Source organism: Canis lupus, chromosome X, assembly GCF_011100685.1.
Source record: "Canis lupus familiaris isolate Mischka breed German Shepherd chromosome X, alternate assembly UU_Cfam_GSD_1.0, whole genome shotgun sequence".
Taxonomy (NCBI): Eukaryota; Metazoa; Chordata; class Mammalia; order Carnivora; family Canidae; genus Canis; species Canis lupus.
This window is the reverse complement of record NC_049260.1, coordinates 105,234,070-105,255,827: the sequence shown is the minus strand read 5'-3', so window position 1 is coordinate 105,255,827 and position 21,758 is coordinate 105,234,070. Positions and strand designations below refer to the sequence as shown.

Sequence of the window (21,758 nt, the reverse complement as noted above, 5' to 3'; positions counted from 1 at the left end):
CATAGACCACATCTTCTTTATCCATTCATCTTTCAGTGGACACCGAGGCTCCTTCCACAGTTTGGCTACTGTGGACATTGCTGCTATAAACATTGGGGTGCAGGTGTCCCGGCGTTTCACTGCATCTGTATCTTTGGGGTAAATCCCCAGCAATGCAGTTGCTGGGTCGTAGGGCAGGTCTATTTTTAACTCTTTGAGGAACCTCCACACAGTTTTCTGGAGTGGCTGCACCAGTTCACATTCCCACCAACAGGGCAAGATGGTTCCCCTTTCTCCACATCCTTTCCAACCTTTGTTGTTTCCTGTCTTGTTAATTTTCACCATTCTCACTGGTGTGAGGTGGTATCTCATTGTGGTTTTTTTTTAAGATGTTATTTATTTATTCATGATAGACATAGAGAGATAGAGAAGCAGAGACACAGGCAGAGGGAAAAGCAGGCTCCATGTAGGAGCCCGATGGGGGACTGGATCCTGGGACTCCAGAACCGCTGAGCCACCCAGGGATCACCCTCATTGTGGTTTTGATTTGTATTTCCCTGATGGCCAGTGATGCGGAGCATTTTCTCAAGTGCTTGTTGGCCATGTGTATGTCTTCCTCTGTGAGATTTCTGTTCATGTCTTTTGCCCATTTCATGATTGGATTGTTTTTTTCTTTGCTGTTGAGTTTAATAAGTTCTTTTTTTATTTATTTTTTTAAAGACTTTTTATTTATTTATGCATGAGAGACACAGAAGGAGAGAGAGGCAGAGACACAGGCAGAGGGAGAAGCAGGCTCCATGCAGAGAGCCTGATGTGAGACTGGATCCCAGGTCTCCAGGACCACACCCCGGGCTGAAGGCGGCGCTAAACCACTGAGCCACCAGGGCTTCCCAATAAGTTCTTTATAGATCTTGGATATTAGCCCTTTATCTGATAGGTCATTTGCAAATATCTTCTCCCATTCTGTAGGTTGTCTTTTAGTTTTGTTGATTGTTTCTTTTGCTGTGCAGAAGCTTTTTATCTTGATGAAGTCCCAATAATTCATTTTTGCTTTTGTTTCCCTTGCCTTCATGGATGTATCTTGCAAGAAGCTGCTGTGGCCAAGTTCAAAAAGGGTGTTGCCTGTGTTCTCCTCTAGGATTTTGATGGACTCTTGTCTCACATTTAGATCTTTCATCCATTTTGAGTTTATCTTTGTGTATCGTGAAAGAGAGTGGTCTAGTTTCATTCTTCTGCATGTGGATGTCCAATTTTCCCAGCACCATTTATTGAAGAGACTGTCTTTTTTCCAGTGGATAGTCTTTCCGACTAATATTCGATAAAGGAGAATGCATCTTTAATCGTTCTAATCCCATTCACAAATTGCTTTCTCTGGTGGCATTGCATACCTAATTACAGTTTGCTCAATTTCCCCTTTGTGTTGTTGCTTTGTTGCCAATGTGGTTGTGGACCTGCCGGCTGAGCAATGAGCTTATTGCCGACATTGACAGTTCTTGGCCAACTGGATCTCGGGACCACTTTTGGAAGTGAATCAAATGTCACTAGACATTAACTTTAGCACTCCCTCAAAAGACTTGTTTTCCAGTGCTTACTGATTAGGATTCTCTGCTCTGAGAAATTTTCTCACCACCACCTCCCCTAAAATTGTGAAAATAAAAATGAAAAACAACAGTAAAATGGGTACAACAAGGACCATAGTGAAGTTTATGTGCTAGGATTTGCCCCATAATCCAAGGTCTGTAGTTTAGTGTAATACTGGCTTTCATGAGTATGCTCTATTGCCAATTCACATTCAGCAGTGGGCCACTGGACTGCCAGCTTGTCTTTATGACACGTGTGCCCAGCCAGATTTGGCATAGCTTAGAAAGGCATAGTTTGTTTTAAATGAATTGGTTTTTTAAAATAGCTATTTCATTAAGGTGATAACATTCTAAGATGATTTTTCCCTAAAGATTTCCTAATACCATCCTATGTCTTGAGAGCCTCTACGTCATCTTTTTAACAAAAAAAATACATTCATCTCCTTTCTCTCAAATCTTCTCCAGCCAGTATTCCTCACCTTCTTCTGTCCTACTGCCCTACAAGCTAGCTCCCAGGCAACCTCCATTCCTACAGGCCAGTTTTATCCTAGGAATAAACCTTGGAGAAATACGCCAAGTATCCAAAAGTGTGTGTTGGAGAATGTTCACTGCAGCATTGTTTGGGCCAGGAAGGAGTAAGGAGCAAAAGCAGTGCTCTCGGTGGGGAAATAGCTAATGGTGATATTCATACTATGAAATTTCTTGCAGTGATTAAAAGAATGGGACCGTTCTCCATGTACAAAGATTTTGGAGAGATTGTAGCATATGCATATGCATCGAAAGTACCAGTATTTTCTTTATTTACCAGTAATTACCCCTGGGGAGTTGTGGAAGGGGGAAAAGTGGAAAGAGGAGGCTTTCTTTGTTGCTGTATATACTCAGGTGTTGTTTGAACCTTTAGCTTCAAGAATGCATTCATGTGTTGAGTAGTTTAAAAATTAACAAAATAAAAGGACCCTATCAACTGTGCAGAGGATAGTTTGCATGAGGACAAAACAGGGAGGCTGCTAGTCCAGGTGAGAGATAATGAGAGCATAATCTAAGCAGTCCCAATGGAAAGAAGAGGAATTCACAAAATAGCAAGGACACAGACTTTACCGGATGTGATCATTAATTAGACCCAGAGGGAGAAAAAGGAGGAGGAATCTAGGGAGTCCTGCAAGTTTCAGGCTTGGGCAACTGGATGGCCAGTAAAAGGCAATCACCAAACCAGGCAGGGAAGGGGTCAGGGGATGGGAAGGGGGTGGACAGGATGAGGGGCACTTAAAGGACTAGAAATGCTGCATTGTTTGTGGCTTGTTGGATCTGAGTTGCCTGAGAGCCATCCAGGTAGAAATGGCCAGGGAGCAGTTAGATCTCCAGGGAGATGTCTGAGCAAGAGAGATATTTGGGAATCCTCGAGGATAGCTAAAACCGGGGCACTGAAGAGAACATTCAAGAAGACTCATAAAGTGAGAATAGTGGAGGGCCAAGGAAGAGATGAGAGCACACCCATCTATAAAGAAAAACAGCTTCAGGGATTCTCAGAGAAATCTGAGGATGGTTCCATAGGTACAGGAGGGACTTCAGGGAGTGGTGTCAGAAAATACAGGGAGGCCAAACTTCAAAACGGAGAGTGGCCAGCAGTATGGGATGCTCCAAGAGAGCTCAGAGGAAAAAGATTCCATTGAAGATTTAGACCTTGAGGGTTTACGTGAAGGATCTTATTGGGTATTGGGCTGATGAAAATGCTCAGAAATTGAATTATGATGATGGTTGCATACCTCCTTAACATTCACTGAAAATCACTGAATTGTATCCTGGAAATTTACTTGAAATGGGTGCTGTATGGTATTTAAATCATACCTCAATAAAGCTGTTGAAAAGGTAAAAATGTAACAAAAACGAAAACAATGCATCTGAATTTAGTTTGGGGCAGGCTGTGACTCCAGAGGAACTTTCCCCGTCTAATCTCTTCTTCCTCATTGGCTGGTAAAGCCCCCATGAAATAAAATGACAGGAATCACATGAGATTACGGATGCCACATCCTGATTCTCTCCCACTGTCTTGCCATAGCAGAAACTACTTAGTGTTTGATTTGCTTTTCACCAAGCAACGAAGATTACCACCTTCATCTCTGTTTTCCTTCGGATAATGGCAGAGGAGCTGCTGGGTTTCCATTCCATTCCAAAATATTTTCCATATTTTTTTCAGCAGAGGTTTCCAGAAGATTAGGGTGCCAGGCTCTAAGGCCCCAGTTTCCATCTTTTGTTGGTAGTGGTGGTTGCATTTTGATGTGTTTAAACATGGCTTCTCTATTGGCCATGCAAGGCCCGTTTGCTTGGACATACCATCACCTATTTTCTCCTCTTTTTTTTGTTTAAGTCTTTATTTTACTTCCAGTGTGGTGAACAGCCAGTGTAAGAGGAGCTTCAGGTGTCCAATTGAGTGATTCAACACCCTCCCCTTGTGCTCATGGGGACAAGGGCCTTCCTTAATCCCCATCCTGAAGATGCCACTGCTATGCTTATAGCATGACACCTTGTCCTTCTCAGACATTTTCCTTCTTCGTGTCACTTGGCCATTATAATAATGTGGTGCATTTGTCTTGTTTAATGGGCACCTTTGATGTATTCCGTAGATAGGTAAAGACAACACCAAAAATTCCTGCCCCTTCTTCATTATAAGGAACCACCGGGGCCGCCCTTGACTCTACTTAATTAAAGTACTCATTTCTTGCTAGTGGCATCTTCTTTTTATTTTGCTTTGATATCTTCCCGCTGCTTTTTCTACTTCTCCTTAGTGATCTGAATGCCACTCTTTGTAGTACAATTTTCCCTTTTCCTTTTTACATCTTTATAGCTGTGGGATCACTTGGCATCCATGTACCTTTCCTGTCCTCCCTCTGGACTTGCCTACTTTGTTCTAATGCCCACAGAGCTATTTGTATGAGGATCATCCAGCTTTTTTTCCTCAGTTGCCTTCCACTTGGGGCCTTCCAACTCATGCCCTAATCATGTTCCCCAAATGGATTTCCTCCATCTGATGCCTCTTTTTTTCTTCATATGGATCTTGAGTGGCTTGTGTGGATTGTGTGGCTGTGTTGAGCAAGATGGCTACCACCTGCAAATCACTAATTGTTGAATATTGGTAGGGGGGAAATTCAAAGTAAACAATTCCTGAATTCATTGCTCCATCTTCTGTGTAGGCAGTGTCCTCTTTTTTTTAAAGATTTTATTTATTTATTCATGAGAGACAGAGAGAGAGAGGCAGAGGGAGAGACACAGGCAGAGGGAGAAGCAGGCTCCATGCAGGGAGCCCGACATGGGACTTGATCCAGGGTCTTCAGGATCAGGCCCTGGGCTGAAGATGGCGCTAAACCGCTGAGCCACCAGGGCTGCCCAAGCAGTGTCCTCTTATATGCATATTTCATGCTGCCTGATAAATAGTTGCATCATTTCTGAGACTTAGGCCCTACACTCATAGGCTGGACAGACAATGTGGTTCTCTTTCCCCATTTTAGGCAGGTCAGTAGTTAATCCCTTAAAATGATGTGTTGGCTGATAATTCCTTGGCAAACTTTTTTTTTTTAGATTTTATTTATTTATCCATGAGGAACACAGAGAGATGCAGAGAAAGAGGTAGAGACACAAGCAGAGAGAGAAGCAGGCCCCATGCAGGGAGCCCGACATGGGACTCAATCCCGGATCTCCAGGATCACAACCTGGGTCAAAGACAGGTGCCCTAAACTGCTGAGCCACCCAGGCTGCCCTTCCTTGGCAAACTTAAAGCCTTCCTCTCTAAGCAAGTCGTGGTCTCCAAAAGACACCATCCCTTTCTTTGAGAGAACCTCCAAAGCAGTCTCTTTAGATTCCTCTCCACATAGTATCTGTGTTAAAGGGAGGAATGCAAAGGTCACTTTAACCCTGTCCCTTTACCCTTTATCCCTGCCATGAGACCTCTAAGGACCTAAATGAAAACCTAGAATCTTAGGGTTGGAAGGGTCATCAGATGCTATTTACCTTCACTCTCATTCTATGTTTGACCCCCTTTACCAGTAGCTCCACCAAATGGCTGTCCGAAGTCTCCAGGACCACCTCCAGAGGTAGAGCTCACTGTTTAGGGGTAGCCTGTGCAGTTTTCAGATTGCACTAATTATTAGAAAGTTCTTTATTTAAGTCCAAATATTTTTCCCCTTAAGAGAAAGACAAGGCCACGAAATAGCAGTAACTAAACTGGCTTGGTGCGGTGCCCAGCTGGCTCAGCCAATGGAGCCTGTGACTCTTGATCTTGGGGTCATCAAGCCCCACATTGGGTGTAGGGATGACTTAAAGTCAAATAAAAATAAAATCGCATGGCTATGGAGTGAGAAGAATCTGAGATAGAGAGAGAAAGGAAATTACAGAGGGGAGATGACCGGGTGCAGGGCTGAGGGCAGAATCAGGCAGGATCAGGGGAAATGATGCAGAATGGCAATCTGTATGAGAACGGAAGATTGAGGAAGGGACTGCTAGAACCACTTCTAAAACAAATAGAACCCTGGTGAGAGGTTCAAATCAAAGTGGGAAGAGATGGAAAAGCATCCTTAGATTCAAAATCCATCAGAGGATTCCAGCCTTGCCCCTTGCCTACGGATATGGAAAACATCACAGTGGAGACAGGAGAGAATGCTTAGTAGAGTGCGGACTAGACAGCAGAGGGGAGGATAATTGGATACAGGAAATGAGTTTAAAGAGCAATGGCAAGAGAAAAAAGGAGTGAATAGAGAAGTGGAAAGGGGGAAAGAATGAAAACACAGAACTTTTAGGTTAAGGCATTGTATTTATTCGCATGCCAGCTCATAACTGCATTTTCCTGGCAGCCACCCGACCCTAGGGGAGCTGGTGCTGGCCAGTGTCAGAGCGGGAACTAAAGGCCCATGGCTTTGTCCTGTTGCACCTGGGCAAGGGACTTCATTAACGAAGCTGTATTTTGATGTCACATGGCCAGGTGCCCAAATCTCAATCACCAGCAGCCCCGTGGGCTTGGAGCTGGGAGCTGGTGGTGGTGAAGTAAAGGGCAGGGCATGACCCGGGGAGGGTGGATCGCAGGCCAGAGGCACGGGTCAAAGGTATGGGAACCCAATCGCGAAGTTTCCGAGTAAGAAATAAATGGAACCTGCTCACCAGAAAACCTGTTTTCCTGCCCGGCATGGCCCGTGGAATGCCATGCATGTGTCAGCTGCTTACATAGCGAGGCATCAAGTTCCAGGCAACAAAAGGGAGTGAGAAAATAATCTTTGTAGATGCCATCCACGCTGAGCACAGGGAACCGATGCTGGGGCTGATGAGAACTGGCTGTTGTCAGAAGGGCCTCGAGTTTAGAGGGCAGGGATCAGGCGCTGCCATTTGCTTCCAGGGCCACCCAGGCGCTGGCCCTGCCTTTGTCTTGTCTTCATCATAGCTTTGTGGGACTCTTGCTCCCAGAGAAACCATCGGGTCATGAGGAGAGACTCTTCGGGAAGGGTATCTGCTAAGGAAGTAGCCCTGCAGCTGTACACTCTCAGTAGACTGAGGAGGATGTGTTTGTTCAGTCAACAAGCATGTTTGTAAGCGTCCATGCTAGCCAGGTACTGTGTGGCAGCCCCGGAGAGGAATAGGACTCATTTCTCACGTGGATGGAGCTCATAGTTAGCTGAGGACAGGAACGCTCCTATGAGACAGATTGAAATGAATGCTATACTATTTTTTTTTTTAGCAAATTCAGATTTTTTTATTGGAGTTCAATTTGCCAACATATAGCATAACACCCAGCGCTCATCCCATCAAGTGCCCCCTCAGTGCCCATCACCCAGTTGCCCCATCTCCCTGCCCACCTCCCCATCCACTACCCCTTGTTCGTTTCCCAGAATTAGGAGTCTCTCATGTTTTGTCACCCTCGCTGATATTTTCACTCATTTTCTTTCCTTTCCCCAAAGTCCCTTTCACTATTTTTTACATTCCCCAAATGAATGAGACCATATAATGTTTGTCCTCCCTCCGATTGACTTTTTTCACTCAGCATAATACCCTCCAGGTCCATCCACTTTGAAGCAAATGGTGGGTATTTGTCGTTTCTAATGGCTGAGTAATATTCCATTGTATACATAAACCACATCTTCTTTATCCATTCATCTTTCGATGGACACAGAGGCTCCTTCCACAGTTTGGCTATTGTGAACATTGCTGCTAGAAACATCGGGGTGCAGGTGTCCCGGCATTTCACTGCATCTGTATCTTTGGGGTAAATCCCCAGCAGTGCAATTGCTGGGTCGTAGGGCAGATCTATTTTTAACTCTTTGAGGAACCTCCACACAGTTTTCCAGAGTGGCTGCACCAGTTCACATTCCCACCAACAGGGCAAGAGGGTTCCCCTTTCTCCACATCCTCTCCAACCTTTGTTGTTTCCTGTCTTGTTAATTTTCGCCATTCTCACTGGTCTAAGGTGGTATCTCATTGTGGTTTTGATTTGTATTAATGAATGCTATACTAGAAGTACAATCCAATGAAGAGCCAGAGAGGGAAGTGATTAATTTAGGCTGGTAGGGATCCCTGGGTGGCTCAGCGGTTTGGTGCCTGCCTTCAGCCTGGGGCATGATTCTGGAGTCCCGGGATCGAGTCCCACATCAGGCTTCCTGCGTGGAGCCTGTTTCTCCCTCTGCCTGTGTCTCTGTCTCTCTCTCTCTCCCCATGTGTCTCTCATGAATAAATAAATAAAATCTTTTTTTTAAAAAAATGGGGCTGGAATGAGATGGGAAGGCTTCCTGGAAGAGGTATCATAGAAGTTGAGACCAGAGAGAGAGAGAGAGAGACCATCCCAGGCTGAGGGAACAGCATGGAAGAAGACACGGGAACTTCAAAGAACTTGCCTTCTCCAGCCAATAATGAACGGAATGGTATGACTACAGTATCTGGTACTTGGAGAAATGTATGAGCGGTGGAAACTAGAAAGCAAGACAATATGAGGAGAAGCTTCTGAATGCTCTGCTAAGGAAATAGGACTTGATTCCACAACCAGTAGGGAACCATCAAAGGATTTTGAGGAAGAGACAGATGTGATTCAACCTGTGATTTAGAAAGACAGCATGATCTTGTTTCTGCTGCCACATAATAGGACAGTCCTGCTTCCTGGAGAGGAGTGGGTATCTCATTGAGCTGGGATGCTGAGGACTACAGGGTGTTGGGGAAGGGAGCAGAGCTGAAGGAAAGAGAGAAAGATGGTCACAAGTGCCTGGGTGAACGTGAGAACATGGGGACTTCCTGACATTCCAGATCCAAAGATGGGAAGGTAGGAGGATAGAGCCAGGATGACAGTGTGTTCTTCCAAGTAAATTGAAGGGAAAGTAATCTCAAGTCCCTAAATCCCATTGATGATGACAGAGGCATTTCACAACTGAAGAGTTCTTAAGGAAGAAATTCAGATGGAGCAACTTAAGGAGGCTTTTTTCATCTTTCATTTATGAGGACACCTGCCTGCTGTTGATCCCTGGCCTGCAGTGTTCTCATGGCCAGGCCGAGTGTTTTCAGGGACTTGAGCCATTTTGACCTACTGACTATTGTACTACTAATAATTTTCTTTGCTGTGGGCATTGCCAGGACATTGCAAACATTTTAATTCTCAGGTGTGTTTGTTGGTAAGGTTCACCATAGTTTCTTAGAAATTGAAGATGAGGGATCCCTGGGTGGCGCAGCGGTTTGGCGCCTGCCTTTGGCCCAGGGCGCGATCCTGGAGACCCGGGATCGAGTCCCACGTCGGGCTCCCGGTGCATGGAGCCTGCTTCTCCCTCTGCCTGTGTCTCTGCCTCTCTCTCTCTCACTGTGTGCCTATCATAAATAAATAAAAAAAAAAAGAAAAAAAGAAAAAAAAAAGAAATTGAAGATGACTGATCTTCCTGGGAGGATCAATCAGTTAAGCGCCTGCCTTCAGCTCAAGTCATGATCCTGGGGTCCTGGGATTGAGGCCCACATCTGGCTCCCTGCTCCATAGGGGGCCTGCTTTCTCCCTCTCCCTATGCCTCCCCCTACTTGTGCTCTCAGTCTCTATCAAATAAATAAAATCTTTTAAAAAAATGGAAGATGACCAAACTTTGGGTTTTCCCATCCAAGTGTATCTAAAGCTTTGCCCCAAATGCTGTCACAGTGCTTTTCACTGAACATCTTGGAGCTGGGGCTCTAAGGGACTATAAGGCCCCTCCCTCGCTTTGCTGACACCTCTCCAGCAATTGGGTTTGGCTACGATAAGTGACCTTTTGTGTTTTCCTTCTATATCCTTGAAGCCCTGTGATGCACCCCTCTGTAGTGGCATCATGCCTGAAATTTATATTATAAATAGAGCTCTGTGGATCTAAACCATTAAATTTCTATTAAAGTAATGAAGACAGAGTGTATCCTTCAATTGATTTTTTTAACTGTGGTTTCAATTTAGCATCATATCTGTGAGCCACAAAAATAAATGTTGTTTCCTGAGACTGTATAAACATTTCTCTTAAAATATTTAGCCTCCAAAGAAAATCATTAACAAAAACTGCCCTCTAGGGGATCTCTGGGTGGCGCAGCGGTTTAGCGCCGCCTTCAGCCCAGGGCATGATCCTGGAGTCCCGGTATCGAGTCCCACATCGGGCTCCCTGCATAGAGCCTGCTTCTCCTCCTACCTGTGTCTCTGCCTCTTTCTCTATGTGTCCTTCATGAATAAATAAATTTGAAAAAAATGCCCTCTTCTGCCATTCCCCATTGAGGACCCACATCTGCCATTATAGGGTAGTGTCTAAATATCCATTCATTTTAATTCTTTTGGACAACTTGACTTGAAAAGCACTAAAGGAGTGCCATTTGGAGGTGGATACTTTCTTTTTTTGGGGGGTGGATACTTTGGTATGGGGTATGCTCACACACCCCTCTGCAAAGTCTAGAGTAGAGTACAGTCCCTTTTGGAACTGGAATGTGCCCCAGATTCCATTATCTTTTGGATTCTATAGTTTTTTTTTTCTTAATTTTTTAAATTTTTTTTTTAAATTTATGATAGTCATACAGAGAGAGAGAGGCAGAGACACAGGCAGAGGGAGAAGCAAGCTCCATGCACCGGGAGCCTGACATGGGATTTGATCCCGGGTCTCCAAGACCGCGCCCTGGGCCAAAGGCAGGCGCCAAACCGCTGCGCCACCCAGGGATCCCTAGTTTTTTTTTTTCATTGTACTAAAATATATATTATGTAAAACCTGCCATCTAAACTGTTAAGTGGGGGCACCTGGGTGGCTCAGTGGTTGAGCATCTGCTTTTGGCTCAGGTTGTGATCCCGGGGTCCTGAGATCGAGTCCCGCATCAGGCTCCCCACAGGGAGCCTGCTTCTCCCTCTGCCTATGTCTCTGACTCTCTCTGTGTCTCTCATGAATAAATAAATAAAATCTTTAAAAAAACCATTAAGTGTTCAATTTGGTGACGTTAAATACATTCAAAATGTTATGCAACCATGACCACTATTTCCACAATTTGCCTATTCTACGTATTTCATATAATGGAGTCATATACTATGTGGTATTTTGTGTCTCGCTTCTTTCACCCAGCATCATGTTTTCAAGTTTTATGCAAACTGTGGCATGCATCAGTACCATGTTCCTTTCTATGGCTGAATAATATCCCATTACATAAATGTACCACATTTTGTTTTTCCATTCATCCATTGGTGAACACTTGGGTTGCTTCAACCCTTTGGCCATTGTGAATAATCTGCCATCAACATTGGTATACAAGTATCTGAGTGTCTAGTACAGGTTGTCAGTGTATCAAGAATAACAAGAAAACAGCATTTCCAAAGGCCGTCCTGAGTTGGCACACTGAGGAGATGAGGTTGTACATACTTATTAGGCATTGTGGGGAACAGTCAGGGTGACAGTGCTTCGTTTCACTCACTATCAAGCTTCTCCAAAGGCTGATCAGGACTCAATGAACCCATATCAGTTCCTGCTTTCTCCTCAACTCAATACTGTCTGTTTTTTCACCCAACTGCCCTACTGAACCTCTCTCAACAATCTCCTATAACCATCTGGTTGACCCTTTCAATAGCTGCTTCTCAGTTCCTTACTTTGCCTGACCTCTCCATAGACACTGGACCATGCTAGCCCTCCCCTCTCTACCATGTTCTCTTTCCTCGTCTTCTCTAAGCCTGTTCTCATCTCAATCTTCTCTCTGTCCCACGGGATGAGGTAATTTTTTTCTGTGGGAAGTGAAGGCTATGATGAGGTGTGATTCCTATGAAGCTGTCAAGCAGCCTTGGGTGAGAAGGATCTGTAGACATGAGAGTAGTAGTCGAGACACTTGTGTGGAAGGTGGTGATAATTCTGGGGCTGGTGGAGGAGGGCCAGCACCCACACCACCCTCTCATGCTGTCAGGGTTTCTAGGACACAGTTGTTCTGTTTCTGGGAACATGACTTGACTCATGATGTACCTAAATAAGTATAGTAGTGGCCCATGTTACAATAAGATTCTATAGTAAAATGATTTAATTTCCAAAGGGATCAAGTGATATTTTTGCTTGTTCCTTTCTAAATGGCTGAATGTAGCAGTGAAGCATTAGTCATGATCGAATCCCCTGGAAACCATTTTGTATTAGTTTTCTTTTTTTAAAAAAAGATTTATTTATTTCAGTGAGAGAGAGAGAGAGAGAGAGAGAGAGAGAGAGAGAGAGAGAGAGAGAGAAAGTATGTGTGCACACAAGGAGGGGGAGGGACAGAGGGAGAGGAAGAAACAGACTCGCTACAGGGCTCAATCCCACCAACCCAAGATCATGATCTGAGCTGAAGTCAGACTTTTGACTGACCAAGCCACCCAGGCGCCACACCATTTTGTATTAGTAAACTAAGCAGTCTGAGTTCCTGGTAAGGGCAGTTCTTGTGATGTTCTCCTCTCAACAAGGAAATCGTCATAGAAAAGCATCCCTTAAGTCAGTAACTAGGAGCATGTGAGTCAGAGTGTCCACCTTTGAGTAGTATACCAAGCTCAGATGACCCAAGGATCTTACCAATGCTTTTAAGACCTTCCTACCGAAGTACCCTGCACATCAGTAAGGAGTGAGAGTGAACACCTGCTCCTGAGGATCTGAGACAGAATCTGAAAGTCCTAGTAAATGTGAAATATTTTATCAAGTCTTAAATGAGTTTGCAAATAGTGCGTTTCTACCCCATCATCAGCCTTGGATGTTTTAGTATAAAATGGTGTGCTTTCTCCCCTAGATCTTTAGGGAAAAAAGCATACCATGGCCTTATGTACCCACTGCAGGATAACCTGAAGAGACACATACTCCAACCTGAAAACAGAGGACCTATAAGGAGAGGCCACACCTCACCTAATGGGGAAATCCACCATAGTTTTTCAACAACCCAGAGGGTGTTTGTGGCTGGACTTGGCTATAAGAAATGAAGTGGGCATCTCATTGCCCAGCCCTCTTCTGGGAGAGGCCATTGGGTAGTTCCCAGAATTTACAGTCTGCAAAGTCGACAGCTCACTTGTTTGTCAAGAAGGCACATTGTGAAATGGCCCCATTCTAAAAGGAGTCCCACCAGACCAATTAGAAACCAGAGGCCCCAAGTGTGCCAGCTTCCCCTTGTCTGATCTATGAAGAAGAAAATATAGACTCCCAGAGACCCCAGGGTCATTAGCGAAAGCCCCTTTCTTCTGCTTTCAAGTCCAAGTAGTCATTTCACACCTGAAAGTTCACAAAGGAGTGGAGGTTGATGTGGCAGGAGGAGGGTGTTGTGGACGGGGCGGGCAAGGCCACCCAGATCTGTTTGGGATTCCGAAGTGAACGGCAGCGCCCCGGGCGTCTGTGGGAACGGGCAGCAGAGTGAGCAGTGGTGCAATGCACATGATTCCTCCAGAGATTTCCCCACTTTCAGCCTCTGGGGTCTGCCAAGCAATGTACTGAAGGTTTCACATATTCATGTCTTGGGAGCCAACTGTACACAGCAAACGCAAAACACAGAGATAGCGGTATTGCTCGGTTGCTATATTAGGGCCGGATTGAAGCCATCTGCTGGAGCAGGCTTAGCAAGGAAGAAACCCCCATGCTTGGCTCAACAGCAGCATTCTCTCCCCTGGTATTTTGATACCAGCTCTCCTTTCAGGCTGTCCCGGGAGCTCTGCCTGCTGGAGTGGGCAAGGCCCCTATTGCAGTGCACTGCTTTCCTGGATGCCCATGCCATCAGAGGGCAAACATTTGCATCCTATTATGTGCCAAAGACCCCAGTGGCTTTGGAAAGGCCCACAGGCCTGTCTCACTGACTGACACATCTTCTCTGGTTGTCCATACCTGCCTGCTTGACGCACCCTGAATCCAGTAACTTCTCTCCCAAAGCTTTGTGTGCCCTGGCTTCAGTGCAAGATATCATGCCCAGATTTATTTATTTTTTTTTAATTTTTATTTATTTATGATAGTCACAGAGAGAGAGAGGCAGAGACACAGGCAGAGGGAGAAGCAGGCTCCATGCACCGGGAGCCCGACGTGGGACTCGATCCAGGGTCTCCAGGATCGCGCCCTGGGCCAAAGGCAGGCGCCAAACCGCTGCGCCACCCAGGGATCCCTCATGCCCAGATTTAAAGGCAACCACAACAGTCCAGCACAGATTTATTTGTTGCTAGCATCTCTTATCCTGGACTAGATCAGCTCAAGAAGAAAGGGGATTCAGAACTTGGTGGCTGATGACCATCACCAGAAGAATTCACAGCCCAGGAGAAGCAGCTGATTGCCCCTACTTGCTTATGGAGGTTCTGCTGTGGATAGCCCCTTGGCTACTGTGAGTAGAGGGAAGATTATGGCTCACAGCAGACTTTCCCTCACTGGGCCCTGAGAGCCTGGGAATCTCCGAGAAATAAAACTAGAAGGACACATAGGGTTCATCCAGTCCAATACCCAGATTTGGGCAGATGGAGAGACAGATGTCCAGAGTAGAGGGAAATGACTTGGCCAAGGTGAAATAGTCTGACAGTGGCTGAGCTGGGCCTGGAGCCCAGGGCTCCAGACTCTCAGTGTGGGACAGCCTACCCTGGGAACTCCACTGGGTGACTCTGAATAACTAAGGCTGGAGGGTTCCCCACAGAGTGCTTTGCCCAACTCAGAAAAACTTTTCAACACAAAGTGCAGACCTTGATGACTGATGATTATTTTAAAGGGATTATCTAGGAGTGTCCAGCCAGCTCAGTCATGGAGCATGGAATCTTGATCTCTGGGTTGTGAGTTTGAGCCCCTTGGTGGGTGTAGAGTTTACATAATTTTTAAAAAATAGCCTTTTTGCCTCATAGCATCCAAGAGAGCAAGATGGGCCACCAGCTGCTCTGGTAGAGCCACCTGGGGAAATTCAGCCAGGGTTCTTATTTGTGCCATGCCTGCTCAAACTGGCATGATCTGATCCAGAAATGCAGCCTCAATATGTGCCACCAGTGTGTGTACGCAAAGGAAATGGGCTTCATTAAGTTGAATTAAGTAATCTCTTTGATATCCTTCCAAGATACCTACCTTAATGCCAACTCATTGTACATAAAATAAAAATGCTTCAATTTTAAGTGTTCTAGGAGCACCTGGGTAGCTCAGTTAGTTAAGCATCTGCCTTTGGCTCAGGTCATGATCCCGGAGTACTGGGATCAAGCCCCACATCAGGCTCCCTGCTGGGAGGGGGCTGCTTCTCCTTCTCTGCCCCTCCCCCTCTTCCCCTTTCTCTCTCTCTCTCTCAAATAAATAAATAAATAAAATCTTTAAAATAAAAAATGAGTATTCTTATGTGAAAAAAATAAATAGTAAAAAAGAGAGAGTATCTGATCTGCAGCACTAAGGAGGGAAAATGAGAGTCAGAACTGAGTGTATAATTAGTACAGATTGTTGTGTCTACCCTCTGGGTATAGGCAAACTGATTACAAATAGAAACTGAGGGCAGCTCAGGTGGCTCAGCGGTTTAGCGCCTGCCTTCAACCTAGGGCGTGATCCTGGAGACTCGGGATCAAGTCCCACGTCGGGCTCCCTGCATGGAGCCTGCTTCTCCCTCTGCCTGTGTCTCTGTCTCTCTCTGTCTCTCATGAATAAATAAATAAAATCTTAAAAAAAAAAAACAAATTGAAACTGATTTTTGGATTTCACATGAAAATCTCCTTGCTAAAAAAAAAACAGAAAAGAAAGGAAAAGAAAAAGAAAGAAAAAAAGAAAAGAAAAGAAAATCTCCTTGCTGGAATGCCTGGGTGGCTCAGTGGTTGAGCTTCTACCTTCTGCTCAAGGCGTGATCCCGAGGTCCTGGGATCAAGTCCCACATCAGGCTCCCTGTGAGGAGCTTGTTTCTTCCTCTGCCTATGTCTCTGCCTCTCTCTGTGTGTCTCTCATGAATAAGTAAATAAAAATATTTTTAAGAAGAAAGAAAATCTCTTTGCTGGTCTAAAAGGCTCTCACTGACAATCAACTGCAAGGCAGAAACAATTTATGTGTATTTTACAGTATATACCTAATACAGCAGAGATACATTCTGGAAAATCACTGATAAACATAAAAATATGAATGATTTAGAAGAGAATGGTTTAGGATGATTCCCATAATAGATCTGGTTTGTAGCAAAATGAGAAGGTTTTGATTTGGTGTAGATTTAGCTCCTTTGTAGGTTTTTTAAAAAAAATTTATATTTGTTACTGGCTGATCCCCAGATACTGTTCCCACAGGCTTCTTGCTTTTTTCTAAGACAAGATGTCTGATAAGTCTCTCCCACTTAGGGCTGCCCTCCAAACTGTTAACAATGATCTCTCTAAAAAACACCAGTCAGATTGTGTGAGTTTCTTACTTTAAAACCTCCAATGGGGGATCCCTGGGTGGCTCAGTGGTTTGGCGCCTGCCTTTGGCCCAGGGCGCGATCCTGGGGTCTCAGGATCGAGTCCCACGTCGGGCTCCTGGCATGGAGCCTGCTTCTCCCTCCTCCTGTGTCTCTGCCTCTCTCTCTCTCTCTCTCTCTCTCTCTCTCTCTCTCTGTGTGTGTGTGTGTGTGTGTGTGTCTATCATAAATAAATAAATAAATCTTTAAAAAATATAAAAATAAAACCTCCAATGGGGGATCCCTGGGTGGCGCAGCGGTTTAGCGCCTGCCTTTGGCCCAGGGCGCGATCCTGGAGACCCGGGATCGAATCCCACGTCGGGCTCCCGGTGCATGGAGCCTGCTTCTCCCTCTGCCTATGTCTCTGCCTCTCTCTCTCTCTCTGTGTGACTATCATAAATAAATAAAAACTAAAAAAAAAAAAAACAAAAAAAAACCTCCAATGGCTCCCTGTTGCCCACACAGTAAAGTCTTAGCATTCCCAATGCACCATGACTTGGCCTTAACTTGTCCTTCCTGCCTTACCTTTTACCACCCACCATACAACTACACACACAAACACAACAACAATAGTATATACCCTATGTCCCCTGCCATCATAGAAGCTACTTGCTCCTACTGATCATGCCCTCTGATATTGATGATTTTGCTCAAGCTGAACCCTCTACGTGAAATGAATGACCATCTCATTCAGCTCTGCTATGGTCCCTCCCCCCCCCATGGTGTAGATTATATCCCAGTTGTTCTGAGAAGTCTTCCCAGAGCCTTCTGTTTAGAATTTTTCTCTCCCCATGGTGTTTGGCTCATGCCTTTATCTGACCCTTACTCCATTCTGCCGAGTATCTATTGGTCTGTTTTCCTTGCCAGAGTGTGGGATTCCTGAAGACAGGCACTAAGTCTTTCTCCAGCCTTCCAGTTCAATGCTTGGGACATTGTAGGCTACCATTAATTTGTTGAATTAAACTGGGTTGTATTTCCCCTGTCCAGGAATATCCACATTTATCTTTGACCAAAACCCTATGTCCTGTGTATCTTGTAATGCTTCATTGTCAGGCTAAGCTGTCCCCTTTGTCTCTAATCTCCATGATGGTGGCACAGGCCCAGAGTGTGTCTTTGCTGGGATTCCCATCGATGTATACCAAAGAAGCCCAGCCATAGGGTTGCTGCTCTTAAGTGGAGGAGCCTCAGGAAACCGTTGGTCCCAGCTTTGAGAGCACAGGAAGGTATTATTCTGAGTATTTCTGGGGGCCCTCTGCAGGTAGAAAACTCGGGCCAGCTTTGTGTTTGGGGTATCGAATAGCCTTGGCCATCATTGCTGATTTCTTCCAGGAAATGGAAAGGACATAATTTCCATTCTTGGTCCCCAAACTCAGAGCTCTTTTCAGACTTTCACAAAGCTTAATAAGGCTACTCAGTCAAGTATGTGATCACTTTCATGTGGAAACACTGAAAGTGTTTTCTCGTGCTCTTGAGTTCTCTTTGGCAGTATATATTTTACTGATCAAGGTGGGTTTTTGTCTTTCAAGAAAAAAGTCCATCACTACTCAATCACTACAGTGTATTTGATAGACAAAGTTGTTAAAGAGACAGTATAGCTTCAAGCGAGGTTCAGAGTCAGACATGCATTCAAATAGCTCCTCTGTCACTTACCAGCTGTGCAAATATGGGCCTAAAAGGAACCTGGGTTGGAGCTTCCTCATCAGTAAAATGGGAATTGTAATGCCTACCTTGCAACATTATTAAGAAAGTTAAATTAAATGAAATAATGTATATAAAGAGCTTAGCACAGTGCCTGGCCCACAATGAGGACTCAGTAACTTGTCGTTCTTATAGTTTCCAAACATAGGGTCCAAGAGATAGAAATAACAAAAGAGGTCTTTGGTGGCAAAAAAGATTTGAAACTTCTGGGCTTAGCATCTGCTAAATTTACCACAACTGCTCTAGTACATGAAACTGTCCAGTGTTTGCGGATTATTTGAGGAGCAAGATAAATAGCACAGGGGCTGAGTGGTAACATGAATAGATATTGTTTCATCTTGAGGTTGGGCAAGGGGAATATCCGGAAAAGGAATCTGAAAGCAAAGCTAAGAGTTCACTCATTCAGGTCAATCCTAAAAATACTCCTGTGCATTTAAGTAGAGAAGTTGCCTTGAGACTCAAGGCTGGGGTTTCAACAGCTAGAGCCATATGTGTTCTCAACTTGAGTGAAATCCGATCGTGACCTGTGCCTGTGCTGACCTCGGCCTTCTCTTGTGTCCTCTGCATAGTTCACCTTTCAGAGAAAGAGGTCTGACTTCCAAATAGACCGCTGCTGTTTGTTCTTGTCTTCTTTTAATTTGCTTTGCATGTATTTATTTTTAGGGGAGAGGAAATCCAAATTATAGTTGGCCAAGTCACTTTTTCCTGGGTAAGAGGGTTCTCTGGAAAAATTTGATTTGAATTCTTCTTGGCACTCTGGGAGAAAAAATTTCTCAGCTTTAGAAAAGCAAAATGTAGTCAGATTCATAGACATTAAAAGTGAAGAAATTGGACACCTCGGTGACTCAGTGGTTAGGAATCTGCCTTCAGCTCAGGGGATGACCCTGGAGTCCTGGGATCGAGTCCCACATCAGGCTCCCTGCGTGGAGCCTGCTTCTCCCTCTGCCTGTGTCTCTGCCTCTCTCTCTGTGTGTCTCTCATGAATAAATAAATAAAATATTTTTTAAAAAGTAAAAACATGATTTCTTTGTACAGCAATGAAAACTAATTATAGTTAATCACAAAATAGAAACATTATCTGTATTTAATATGACAAAGGATTCAGCAAAATATATCTTCAAATGAAGAGGAAAAACCTTAATCCCCATCAGATACAAAGGCAAAGGGTATGAGCTGTCATGCATTAAGAAATGTTATTAGTAAACTAAGACATAGAAAACGTGCAATTATTTAAAGAAACCTTGAGGGCAGCCGGGGTGGCTCAGTGGTTTAGCCTCTGCCTTCGGCCCAGGGTGTGGTCCTGGAGACCCGGGATCAAGTCCCACGTCGGGCTCTGTGCATGGAGCCGGCTTCTCCCTCTACCTGTGTCTCTGCCTCTCTCTGTGTCTCTGTGTCTCTCATGAATAAATAAATAAAATCTTTTTAAAAAATAAAAATAAAGAAACCTTGATATATCATCTTATGCTTCCTACAGTCTTTCCCGTGAGGGCCCAGTAACTTTGGTTTTCTCATCATTGCTGAGGGCAGTAGAAACTACAGCAGCCCGTTTGGAAAAGGAGCATTGCAATCTGTGTGATCCCCCTGGTTTTGATCACCTTGACCTTGCTGCCTGCTCTAAGCATTGCCAGCCTTGGAGTAGCCCTGGTCCTGGGCCCTGCTCTGTGTGCAGCCTGGCCAGCTGGGTCCTCACACTTTCTTCCTGTGACTTACTGAGTGTTTCATCCCTTGTAAGAGGAGCCCTTCCTTCCCCTTCCTTCCTTCCCTCTATAGAATCCCAGTCATTCCTCTATGCCTGTTGCTTTGTATCTCAGTGTCTCCAAGGGATCTTTCCGGCTCCGCTGGCCGCAAGACAGTTGGCTGGTGAGGGCACTCACATCACATCACCTTCCCAAGCTATTGAAATAGAAACATTGGCGACTGAGTCTAGAAAAGCCAAGGGAGTCGATCCAAGTTCTAAATCTGGAAAAACAAAGCTGAAGGAGGCTGACCTCCATGCCAGGGCTGACCGTCTTGAATTTCCTGACAAATTGCTATCTACTCAGATTTGCCTTCTGAGAGATGTTCAAGGGCAGCGCCAACACCCCAATTTCTTTTCAGAATCATAACCGTATCTCATAAATGGTGGGTGATCAATGAAGGAAAGCCCTCACCCCGCACAGCCTCTCCTTGGTTTTGGCTTGGGATCAGTTTAAATCCTATGCATTAGATCGATGTTGGTGTGTGTGTGTGTGTGTGTGTGTGTGTGTGTGTGTAAGGGCAGGGTGGGGGAGGGGATGAAAAGATGACATAGATCATAGAAGAAATATTTGGGAGAAATAAAACAACTTTCAATGGCAAACTATCCTACCCTCGACTCTGATTCAAACGACGTCTCCAGGAGAAAATCTGGAGGAATGGCACACTGGGGGTACCCCCTACAGCATCGCCCACCCCACTGACTCACATACAGACAGAAGCACACACAGAGTCACCCACCCAGCACCTTACATTTTAATACCAGCGAGATCTGGTGAAAGTGACCTTCAAGCACCACCTTGGGGGGGGGGGGTTGTTGCAGAGCTCCCCACCTGCACCCTGGGTGTGGGTGGAGTCAAAGGGGATGAGGGAGCAGCCAGCTCTCCCTGTGGGTGTGACCTCGGGAAGGAGCCCCTCTGGCCATCTCCTTCCGCTGGTGGGACCCCCCACCCCTACAGCCCTGGCTCCTTCTCATCTCCTAGTGGCCTGCCTTTCAAAGAACCCTGGGGCGTCCCAGCGGTCTGGACCAGTGCAGGAGCCACGACAGGTGGACGCTGGTGCCGTTGGTACTCGTGAATTTCAAAGTCTCCTTTTCTTTTGGCAGAACTGGCTTATGATCTGGATGTGGATGATGCTCCTGGAAGCAAGCAGCACGTGAACCAGAAGGACAATGAGATAGCAGCCTCTCACAACCTCGGGAATGGCCATTCCCCCCTGAAGGCCCTTACCAGCTTGGCAGTCTCCGTGGCGTGCTTTTTCTTCCTGGCGCACTGACTTCCCAGTGTGCAGCTGCCGTGCTGCCCGTCAGCACCCTGTGGCCTTCCTCTATAAAGGAGCCACCTTCTTATTTTTTTCTATTTTTTTATCTTGTATACCTCCTCCAGCCATTAAGTAGAAGACTAACCGTGTGTTATGTTTTCGAAAATCAATGGTGTCTTTGAGGAAGGTAAATAGTGGTAGTGTAGATTGTCTTTTTGCAAAGAAAAAAAAACTCAAGTTGTGCCAAATTATTTTCCTATGTTTGGTTGCTAGAACATGGTTACCATGTCTCTTTCTCTTTCCCTCTCTCTTTGTCTTTTTCCCTTTGCATGGATTTCTTTGGAAAAAAAAATAAATATTCAAATAAAAGTGCACTGGGTCTTTTTTGTAAGCCCTCGTCTATGGTGACCATGCAGTGCTTTTCTTCCCCCTCACCTAGCTTCCTGGTCAGTATGGGAAAAATCCCATCAGGCGTCAATGAGGTCCTTCAACCCTACCTCCCTGCCCATCCATTGGTGGGGTATCAATCCTGGCCCCAACCCCAGTCAAAGCCACCCCTCTCAACACACTCCCAGTGCAGAATCTCCAGATAGAAATCTTGAGTTACAGCATTCTTGCCTATGAACCAAAGGTATCTCAGAAAGTTCCCCTATCTCTCCTTAAGAATTTCCCTTGGCC

At 45.2% G+C, this 21,758-nt stretch overlaps 1 protein-coding gene and 1 pseudogene across 1 annotated transcript in view; both read left to right on the top strand.

Annotated features, from left to right (window-relative positions):
* The window catches only part of GPC3 (glypican 3), a 440,745-nt gene extending 419,291 nt beyond the window's left edge, over nucleotides 1-21,454 (top strand). The window contains exon 8 of the mRNA XM_038586609.1: nucleotides 20,926-21,454. Coding sequence (XP_038442537.1) covers nucleotides 20,926-21,095 — 170 coding nt within the window. The 3' untranslated portion in view covers nucleotides 21,096-21,454. The remainder of the gene's footprint in view (nucleotides 1-20,925) is intronic.
* On the top strand, nucleotides 14,864-15,028 carry LOC119868235 (annotated as a pseudogene).
* Nucleotides 21,455-21,758: the final 304 nt, after the last annotated feature.